The sequence below is a fragment of the Pygoscelis adeliae genome, unplaced genomic scaffold (genome assembly GCF_000699105.1).
Source record: "Pygoscelis adeliae isolate BGI_AS28 unplaced genomic scaffold, ASM69910v1 Scaffold343, whole genome shotgun sequence".
In the NCBI taxonomy this organism is placed as follows: domain Eukaryota; kingdom Metazoa; phylum Chordata; class Aves; order Sphenisciformes; family Spheniscidae; genus Pygoscelis; species Pygoscelis adeliae.
The window spans coordinates 31,994-43,113 of NW_008824402.1; the positions used below are offsets into that span (position 1 = coordinate 31,994).

At 50.3% G+C, this 11,120-nt stretch overlaps 1 protein-coding gene across 1 annotated transcript in view; it reads left to right on the top strand.

Moving 5' to 3' along the window:
• Positions 1–3,899: 3,899 nt before the first annotated feature.
• The window catches only part of PKP1 (plakophilin 1), a 43,810-nt gene continuing 36,589 nt past the window's right edge, over positions 3,900–11,120 (top strand). Inside the window, exon 1 of the mRNA XM_009320352.1 lies at positions 3,900–4,101. Coding sequence (XP_009318627.1) covers positions 3,900–4,101 — 202 coding nt within the window. The remainder of the gene's footprint in view (positions 4,102–11,120) is intronic.

Consider the following 11,120-nt stretch of genomic DNA (forward strand, 5'->3'; position numbering starts at 1 on the left):
GTCCCGACCGGGTTCAGCAAAGCTGGCCTTGCTTTGAGCAGAGGGTCAGTCCCTTCCTACCTAAATTATTCCATGTTTCTGTTAGGGCACACCTTAATGATGCATTGACTTTGTTCCCAGGTACTTTATCTCCATTACGCAAGGTTTTCATCTTGCTGCATGTAGCCTCGCAGCTGCTCTACATGAATTGTCCTTCCCTTTCATGGAGGCATCAGGGGTTTCCTTACTTTCCTCAGCTAAGCTTCCATCCACAATGGGAGATCTCTGGGGCTTGGTGAAGTCTACCTGCTTTGCCAAGGGCCAGCCCATGATCTGCCCGGTGCTGTCGCCTTCTTGTCCTTCCACAGCACCACCCCAAAAACGTCTCAGTGCCACACGTGTGCGAGGACCGGAGGGAAGGTTTGCTCAAGAACAACCTGTCCGCATGTCTCAGCAGGCTTCTGCGTGGCTTTCCTCAACTTGGCAGCTCCATGCTCACTTTCAGCTGGATCCTGGTTACCCTGTTGGACCTGAGCTCTCCATCTGCCCAATTCCTGTGGCACTTTCTGGTCACACAGAAGAAAGAGAACCTTTCATGAGAGGCAGAGCAAAACTAAGGCTTTGCAAATCTGAAGAGCAGGTTTCCTCCTGGAGAAACCTTGCCAGGCTCTGGGAAGTCTCAGCTGTGCTGGGGCAAGGCTGAGTCACTGCTCAGAAAATGGCATTATCCTGGGAAATACAAGAAATTCCCAGTACCCTTACCTCTGTCCCACCTGGTGACCACCCACCCTGAGGAAGAAGCAACCCTAGGTGCTAAAAAAAACCCCTACAGAAGGACTCCCTGTCACCAATTTTGAGGGCCAACTATTTTCCCCTGGCAGATTTTGCGGCGATCCATAGACACTTTCAGCTCAGGAGTGCCTGACAAGTTTGAACAGCAAACCCTGCACCGCTCTGGGAGCAGTATTGGGCCAGCGAGCCCTTTGATTGCAATCAGTGAGTTGGCAGGAATCCCAGGAACTCGTACAAAAATGCTTTGAAGAGGCCAGATGCACAAGGCGTGTCCCTGTGTGGGATGCGGAGCGGTGATTCACGGCATCGCCATGCGATGCTTGGTGTGCACACATGCAGCTGTCGGACCGCAGTGAAGGCCCCTGTCTCCCTCAAATCACCGGTTGCCTATTTATTTTAATTTTTTTTTAACCCGCCAATCTTTTGCCGATCACACCCCAGATTCAGCACAGGTTTTATTTCCCTTTCAGCCTTCCCCCGCTGCCTCCTGCGAGCTCCAGACAGAAAGGCAGACAGGGAATTTGCTTCAGGCGCTGGTAGATGCAAGCTCTGCTGCTGCGCTGGTGCTGCGCTGGGCTTGCTGGGGATGACACTCACCATGCCCTGCTAAGTAAGCATCCCCAGCCCATGATTCAAAGCAGAAACAGCAGTTTGCATAGAGGTACAACAAACTCCTTTGTTTAAGTACCTTTTGCTCTTTTAGATATGGGTTTGGAGTCTGTTGCAGAAACCTGGGAGATTCCCTCCCTTGGGCTAGACCATGCAAACTCGCCCGAAGAAACTATTGTTTCTTGAAAACCTCTATAAGCTCCTTGTCCACAGCTCCACAGCCCAGCTCAGCATTTTGGGCGAGTTATGAAACAAGGCAGATGCCAGAGCGTAGCATTTGTATTATCCGCCAGCAAATGACGGGATGTGATAAACACTTGGCTCTCCCGTGCGGGGACAGGGTGAGGGCTGTTCCTTGCCATTGGGGAAATGACATTACAGGTTTGCAAGAGCTGGGCACTTTGTTGTGCAGAAGCCATCTGACGCTGACAGCCTGTCATTGATTTGCGAAAACATCGTTTGGCATCGATAACAAGCTTTCAGGAGAAACAAGTAGGACAGAGGAAAACAACACCCAGGTATTGCTTCGCTGTTCCCTAGCTGGACTGGAAGCGCACACTTATCCCCGCTCTCTGAAATGCACAGGAGCAGCAGAAAATCCTCCATCTCACTGGGCACCGACCACCCGGTCTTGGGCAGCACTCACCCCTCATCCTGGCTGGCCTTGCTTGGGCATGGTCTAAATGTCCAGGCTGGTTGGGTGATGGAGCAGAGTGAAGCCACTGCATCCCTTGGGTGAGGTGTCAGGAAACGTGGGGAGAGGGTACCAAAGGTAACAACTCTGGTTGCTCTAGACCTGTGTCTCATTGACAAAGCTTGGGTTTCTGCTGTTTGGTTTCACTGGAGGAGCATCCTGGAGTATCAGAAGAAGAAGGTGCACAATATTCATTTTCCCCAGGAGCATGCCCTGTGCTTTCTGATACTGCTCTTGTTCCTACGAAATACGAAATATGGCATCTGCATGCTCACAAGCCACCAGGTAAACACGAAACCTGATGAATGGGAATCAAATAAAGTGCTTTCCTGCTGCTTTTGAGGAGGGACCCAGCATCTGTGGGCTGAAAGCACCAGGCCTGTGGGCAGCCAGACCCTGAGCACTGATGATTCCCACCAGAGGGAAACCTCACAAGTCCTCTCCACTACAGCACCCTCCATCTGGCAGCGCAGAGGAGCCTGCTCCTCCTGGCCCTTCTCCGGGCTGTGTGGTGACACAAGCACCCAGGACCCGGTGCTGGGGGGCCCTGGAAGCCTCTGCCCTGGGCACCCCTCCCTCGGCCTCCCTCCTGATGCAGTTTGTGCCTCTTCTCCTGTATCAGCCTCTTGTGGCTTGGCAGGAGCTTTGTCAGTGCTTGCTGTGACCTGAAACTGGTCACACCAGCACCGAGGTGTTTGGTTCTCTGCAAACGAGTTGCTGCAGTGTGGCTTGGCAGAGGGAAAATTCTCTGCTCAAATTCATAACCTGGCATGTCATTTCTTGTACAGCCATTTTATCTTCTATTCTGCTTGCTAAAAGTCCTATTTTTCTGCATGTTACCCCAAGTTACTTGCAAAGATTGCCCCAACTCTTTGACCGGTGGCTGGCCTGATTTCTCCATAGGGCTGTCCCTGCAAAAAGTGGGACCCCCTTTGGGAAGAGATCTCACCCCCATGAACACAGCAGCACTCTGCAGCCAGCAGGACCCTCCATGACCCCTACTTTAGCTGCTCTGTAGGCACCCTGCAGTCTTGGGCTCAGCGGGGTGGTTTTGCAACCTGTGCAGGCAGACGAAGCTTTTTGCAAATGGGGAGCTGGACACATTGACCTGGGAGCATCTCAGCAGGACGGAGGCTGGACCCCCAGGCAGGAACGGGTGCTATGGGCAGCGTTGCTCCTCTGACCCATGGCGTGTGCAATGCTGCCTCCTACTAGCAGGGGCGTCCCCAGGCTCTTGGCACTGAGACACCATTTCGATCCAGTTTAGACTAAGGGAAATAATAAAATACAAGATGAGCAGGCTGTGTGGGAGATCCTCCAGCCCTCTGGCTGCTGAAGAGCACCGTTTCCTACCCAGACCTACAAAGCCTCACCCGTGAGTCCTTCACAGTGAAAGGGACAGCAATGTCCGTCCCCAGCCCTCATGCCTCCCAGCCTTGCCCACTCCCCATTGGTACCCACACACCCCCCTCGACCCGTCCATTTTGGCGCAGGCTTGGGGAGGCAGATTTGGGGCGAGGGCAGCGGGGAGCTGCGTGCCCTGCAGCAGTGGTGCGGGGGCTGCAAGTGAGCCGTGGCGGGGAGCGCGTGGGTGTGTGCAGGCAGGGCTGTATATCCAGTCTGGCAGAGGGTGTGCCTGCTCACACGCCGGGGAGCTGAGGTGGAAGCAGGAGCCCTGAGACACCGTCGGCCAGGGGACGTATGGCAAGGAAGGGTTCGGGAGATTAACCCCAGCACAAGACTTGTTTACTGTCGCCTTGTGTTGTGCGCGGTCAGGTGAAGTGCAGCCCCCTCTCCCCCCCAGCCCTACGGTCTGCTTGCAGCCATGCTTCACTCTCCACTGAAAACAGCGTTGGCGTATGAGTGTTTCCAAGATCAGGCCAGTTCCACTCTGGCTCTGCCCTCGGACCACAAGCTGAAAACTAAGGGCACGGGAAAACAGCGGGTCCAAGAGCAAGTGATGATGACGGTGAAGCGGCAGAAACAAAAGTCGTCTGTGTCGTCGAGCGTGGGCCACTCCAACCGAGGTAAAAATCCCACTGCGCTCCGGACAGCAAGGGGGTCCCCTCGGGGGACAGAGCAGCTGCTATGGGGTGCTTTTGTGGGGTTTTGTTTGTGGGGACAGACTGGTTCGCGTCTCTCACGGGTTACCTCAGGCAGGGGATGCCGAGGTCTCTTGCACTGGATGGAAGAGTTAGGACAAGATGAGGAGCTGGATGCATCGACTCCCTCCCAGGTGGAGCTGATCTCCCGGGAGTGCTGCACTGCTCCACATCCCTGAGGCACTTGGACATTTCAGTGTGGTGCTATTAACCACTTGTTCCCTGGCTCTAAAGCTGGAGTAGCTGCCTAACCTTTGCAAATCCTTCCTCTGCGAGTGCCCCCATGGTTGGAATCCTCCACCAGACCCGTCCCCTCCTGCGGATGGCCAAAGCTAGCAGCGTTGCTCATCCACTGTGCCATGGGGCCGGGAGCTGGCCACAAGCTGGCTGTCTCCTGAGCATTGCGGCAGGTGGAGAGCAGGCAGCTCTGCCTACACACAGGACACAAACCTGAGCTTGGGATTTGCCTCTGAAGCTGCCAACATGTCTCCCATTTGCAGGCTGAGAAGTGTGGGAGCCTCGGGGACACCCCAGTGTGAGTGGTAGGAAGGAGATGAGTTAGGAGGAGAGATGTCCTTTTCTTACCACAGTGGCTTGTGTTGGTTCAGTGGGGATGCTTCGCAGCCCCCTCCGTTTTGTCGAGGGGTAGAAAGGGTCCAGGCAGCCAGTCCACCTCCATGCACTGAGTCTGTGCCATAGAAAGCAAGCAATCAACTGAGTCCTGGAGCCAGGTTTCCTACTGGAATACCTTCCTCTTTGGGTCAAGGCTTGGCAAATTGTTTTCTTCACTGTCCTTGCATCTGGAGAAAGCTGATTTGGAGGTAAACCCCAGCTTTCCCCAGCCGGGAGCTGCAAACCCAGAGGGTTGCGACAGCCACAGTGCAAAACCTCCTGGCTCTCGGAGGTGCTTTTGCCAGCAGCTGCAGCGAGCTCACTGGCCTGGCTGAGTTCACCGGGAAGAGGAAAGCCCAATGCTTTGGGGGAGAAGGGGGTGCTGGGGCTGGGACTGAACCGTTCAGCCATGTCTGGAGTGAGCAGCATGTAGAGGGGTGTTTGCTGGAAAGCTGGGTGAGCTGGGCCAGTCTCTGCCACCTCTTTCTGGGTCTATGGCTTGCCCGGCAGCTTTGCCAAGCTGGATCGTGAGGCTGAATCCAGCACTGGTGAGGTGTCATGGTCCAGACATGCATTTTGGGCTGGTTTACCAAGAGAAGCTGGGTGGCACTAGGCTGCCGGGTGAAGAATGGAGGTGGTGCTCCCATAGGAGCCATCCTGGCTGTATGCATTGCAATTGCTGCGACGGAGGGAATAGAGCATCTTCATGGTAGATGGCATGTGTGCAGTGACCTGTGATGGGCACCGCCAGGAAAAAATCTCTGCTTTCTCTTTTTTCATGTGTTTGTGGACATAGACTCCAAGGGGTGGGTGGGGGATGGGGCAAGGAGAGCTCTCTTCTGCCACCAAAATGGAAGATGCAAATCTCATCCTACCTCAGGAGAGTTTATTGCTTAAGGGGTTATGGTGCCAGACCTGACAAAATAAATTACAAACCAGTATGAGACAAGAGGCTCTGGATGGGGATTGGGGGACTGCCAGCCTCCCTTTCCAGTGGAGGAATATTTCAAGGGGAAGCGGGCAGAGAGATGTCTCCAACTGCTGCCCATAGGCAGGAAGGAAGGGAGGCAGAGGGGGATTATTCCGCTTGGAGAGGAGCCCAGGTGAAACCTCTGGGAAAGGAAAAAAAAACCAACCAAACCCCAAATTCCCAAGCTGCCTGTCTCTGCTCGACAGGCTGAAGATAAACCCCTCCTCCAGACACTTTTGGAAATGTCTGGGAATGGGAATTGCGTGGAAATGTGCAGCTCTGGTTTCTGTGTCCCAGGGAAGCTGAGTCATATCCAGCTCCCAGGAGCTGCCTTCAAACACGGGGCCAACGCTGTCCCGTTCCCACCACGGGGAGGTTGGTGAGCACGAAGGACCTGATGGCTGATTCACCCTGGCGGCTGCTCTCTCAGTGCATTTCTGGACAGAATGCCAGAAGGGCAAGAGGCTGCCATTTATTCTCGGGGTTTTCTCCTGGGTTGAAGCCTGAGAGGGTCAGGTTAAACTTTCAAGTATTGATTTTTACTGCTGTTGGTCCAAATGTTAGCTGAGCAGACCTAATGAGAAGCATTAATGTTTCCTACAAACAGGCTACATGGGTCTGTCAGGTGTGGATGTCTGCCTGTTCAAATGCTCCTCCAACATCAGCTACCTGCATCCCCCCATGATTTCTCAGAGATGCTCCTCAGAGGCAGCACAAGCTGGGGAATTCACAAAGCCCCTTGATAAATGTTCGAGTGCTTTGTTCCCTCTGCACCCAGACAGTTTCCTGCGTGTCTCTGGTTAGGTGTTGGTCCAGGTCTAGCCGTCTGTTGCTGCATTTTGATCTGTGGTTTGAGCAGGAGCTGAAGTGCGGCACAGAGCTTCCCCCAGCTTCAGGAACACATGCGCCTGTGTATGTAGGATGGGGAGCATGGACATGGACCCCTCTTGCATGTAGCAAGGATGGGTGTTGTTGTATCCCATAACTGGAGTTTCTTTAGAGGGTCAACAGATGTTCCCCTCAATGTCCTGCTAATTGATGGATTCATCAAATTAGTCGGTTATTTGGAGTCCAGCAGATCAAGGCGTTGTGGCCGCTCTCTGAAGATCTGGTGTCACCCAATATGTGCACAAGCCACCACAGGGCAAGGTGATCCATTTGGGCTCAAATTGGTGTGCACTGGGGTAGGGCAGTGAGCAGAAACCAGTTGCAAGCAGCATAATCCTGCACCCACAGTGGGGCCTTTTCTCAGCACAGCAGCTAGGGACGTTTCCAAGGATGGCTGCAGAGTTTTGAGTCTGTGGAGTCTGCCCTCCTTGGGTTTTGGGTCTGTGGGGTCTGCCCTAGGGCATATCTGCTCTTCTCACCATGGGAATAAGTAACTGGATGGCTCCCTCTGAATTTGCAAGTAATGCAAATTTCCAGGGAAAATGAATTTCAGTGGCATGGCAGGAGAAAAGGCCAGGCCAAGCTGAACCAGCTCCTCATAGCCAACAGCGCCAGTCTGCAAAGTCCTCTGGCTAAAGAAAAGTTTTGCCAGTGACTCGTCACTGGCTGGCAGGGTATAGCAGGGAGCAAAGGAAACCCAGCCGAGGAGTGTCGTATCCAACTGTCTCGCGGCTGAGCTGTGATTTAGAGGTTTGCTATGCTGGCTGTGGCTGAGAGGGGAGAAATCCTGCCTAGCTCTAATGAAGGTCATTACTCTGATGTGAAGGGAAGAGGAGATTTTGGGGATAGTAAGTCTTTTGGAGACTTCTGTAACCTTCCCCCATTATGAGATGATTCAGTGAAAGCCATCCACTCTTCCACAAACCTTAAATTATTGGTATAGAAAAAATACCGAAACTCTTTACCTCATAGGCCAGAAGGCAGAAACAAAGTTTGGTCATTCCTTCAAGAATCTCAACTTCTGGGATTTCAGTAACACTTCACTCCTAGGAGGCATCCAGGCTTTGCTTTGTGCCTCCCACAGGCCCTCTTCTCTTACTACTTTTTTCCTATGTTTAATCATCCTTATTGTTTTAAAGCCATGCATAGTTTATTATTTAACTCGTCTAGCCTGCACTACCAGTGACTGGTTCTTGTCTTGCCTTTCCCTGCCACAGATTAATATTTATTAACATGCATCCATTTCCACAATGCTCCCTGTTAGCTTTATGTGTCCGGCTGAAGTCTTTCACTGACGTGCTTGAAAAATGGCACTTTTAACAAAATTCTTCTCCTTGCCTCAGTCTCTTAGCTTCAAGGGGTGTAAAGTTGCCTTTGAAAGTAAAGTAAATAACTCATCAAGCACAGGCACATTGGGTGAGGTGGAAGTCTCAGTTTGCTCTGCAATGATCGATAACAGCTATAGAGAGGAGGATGAGGGCAAGGTGAGCATGTAGTGGGGCTCACAGTGATTGAGTGCAAGATCTTGTAATCCTTACCTGTTGTAGTTAGATTTTACCCTCATGAACTGTCCCACTGAAGTTAAATGAGATTTTAGATTGTCCAAGTTTCGAAGGAAATGCCTTGGGGGAATGACAATTTGGGGGTGGGAGACAGGGGTCCCTATGAGAGCCCAGCCAGCGCCTGAGCAGTCCTCAGGGGTATTTTCTGCCCACAGCCACCATCGCCGGGAGGCTATGCTTTGTCTGAGTGATTCTCATCCACGTCTTTTCTGCCTCTGTCACATCTGTTATCTACTACTAATACAGTGGTTTTAATGGGCTCTGTGTTTGTCCAAGTGCGAGCGGGCATTTCAGAGTCCTAAACAGCTGCTTGGATGACAACAAATGGGACACGACATATTGATATAGCTAGAAAAAAAGCACCAGGGAGGCCTGTCCCCCAAAGAACATTTCCACCCCCTGCCAAAACGTTTTTTTCAGGAGATAATCTGTTTTTATCCCAGATTCTCAGGACCTGTGACCAGCTTGTGTGGTCTTTACCCTTGAGGTGGTTAAAAAGAGGAATATCCTTCCTCTCCCCAAGGGCTGGTCATACACCTCCAAGCCGGATCTCAAGATGAACCAGGCAGAGAAGTGTCTAAACTTGCAGGACTAAACAAAGATGATGTTTTCTTTAGCCACCTCCATCAGAAAATCCCCAGGTTCTTCATGGCCTTCAGACTGAGCTATCCAAGCAATAAATCACAGTTGCGTGGTGGCAGGAGAAGCACCTTCTCCAACCAGCAAGGTGGCTTCAAAATGCCTTGAACATTTGAGGTTATATATAATTATGTATTTATAAGCTCTTATATACAAGTTCTTGGAGGTGAAGGCAACTCTTCAACAACTGAAGAACATAAATTTGCATGAACTGCCTAGTCTCTTGAATTTGGCCATGAATGGCGGTGAATTTATACAAGAAAATTGGAGATGTGCCTAAACTGGCTTATTTTTGGTGTCTCCTTGCTCAACCCCAGTCTTTAGTGCAGTGCATTGCAAGAATGGATCCTGAAAGGAAAAGCATGGTCTCCAGGGAAGACTGGTCAGATTAACCTGTGAGTCATGCCAAGAAACCCTTTCTTCCAACTGCTCACTCACAGTGTCAGCAAAATGCTCCCAGGTACTCCCGCCTGCAGTTACATGATGTTTGCATGGACAAGAGGTTGATTGTAAGGAGGAATTTCCAGGAAACTGTTATCATGGGATTGTTTTATCTTTGTGCTCAGAACCATTGTTACTAGCTAACTCCGTCCCCTGGTGAATCACCTGGCCCAAACTTACCATTTCAAGCCCTGCCTTGCTTCTGCTGAAGCTCAACACTAATGTCCTGATCTGGAGTTTCTGGGAAATCCCAGGGTGGGGAGGGAAGCACAAGGTGAAGGGCACAGCTGAGTTGTATCTCCAGTTGCATGTCTGTGGCCATTTCCTTGCCTTATCAGCAACTTCTGTGCAACTTAATATATATGAAGCGATAAGGGCTGGAGAGATATTAATAAGGAACAATGCCCACCAAGTCTCTAGACTATGGAAAACGAGATCCTGTGGTTTTCTGCACAAGTGTATGTCTGTGAAACTACTCTGCTGTTGCTTATTCTGCATTCAGTGATGTTCTTCAGACGCTGCCATCCATGCAGTCTTGCTCCTCTCTTGTTGACAATAGAAAGCAAATCTCATTATTTATACTGCATCTACGGGAATCACCTTCCTGAGAAAATGCAAGAATTTTTAGCCACGAACCAAATCACCATAACAGGTTCTGGATGCCTCAGGCAAGGCAATAAACTAGATTTATTCCAAGGATCAGTGACTGTAGAAGACCTGAGTGGCTTCAGGGCCTTTGTGGTCGAGCTTATCCAGTTTATCTGAGAGATGAGTCTTATCAAACAATCAGAGAGATTAGGATATTTCTGACATTACCCGCCAGTTTAGGTGCATAACTTAAGACAGGTAAGTCCTGATTTTGTACTTTGTTAGACATTCAGAGCTTCCCCTGGAAGTTAATTGGAGTGTAGGATTTGCACTTCCTCATAACGGGACTTGGGATGCCACAATTATTGAGCACTTTTGAAAATGAAACTTAAATGACCTTAAACTCTTTTGGACCATCTGAAGGGGGTTAAGGGAATTCCAATGTTGAAAGAGAATGATTCGCTTCATTTTTTCTTGTAGTGATGAATGTAGCATTGAGTAAAATACTTTTAGGAGGGATCCAAAGATTGCACTGCCAAGGGCTACTGGCGAGAGACAGCTGGAAGAGCTTTTAGTAGGGCTGGGATAGGTAAATCCAAACACTCTGAATAAAGCACTGAGAAATAGTAGAAATGGCTGATGGGTTCCTCCCGATCCAAGATATTTACATCTTTACAAAACATATCTGATATCTAGTCTCACATACCTCCCCAGTGCCCCAAAAATAATGATGGAGCTTAATACATTTTCAGGAAAAGAAAGTACAAAAATACAGAGACATCTTTTAGAGACAGGAGATTGAAATTTAAGGCAGTGCAATTAGGCTTTTTAGTGTTTGACTATTTCAGATCCCCAGGTGTTAAATAGACTTGATCATCATTTACCCATCATGTTTGTGATTTACTATTTATTGAATTGAGCAAGCCTTGCTAAGGCTGCTTGTGTTGATGTGATTGTTAGTATTCAGACCAGGAAAGCCAGACTGGTGAAAGGGTCGGGGGTGGGTTTTGCCTTCAGAGAAGAGGCAAATTTTATTACCTCTAGGTCAGAATAAAGGAAGTATGTTCCAGGTTCAGACCTTCCAGGATGCGTAGCACAAAATATCATCCAGTTCCTCTCATACGGCAAAGACCTAAGACATTGGCCTGGTCTCTGACCCTGTCTGCTCTTGTCCACTGTAGATTTTATTGCACTTGGTCTTTTATGCTGAAAACCTTAGGCTGTTGCTTGTGGTCTGAGGGCTG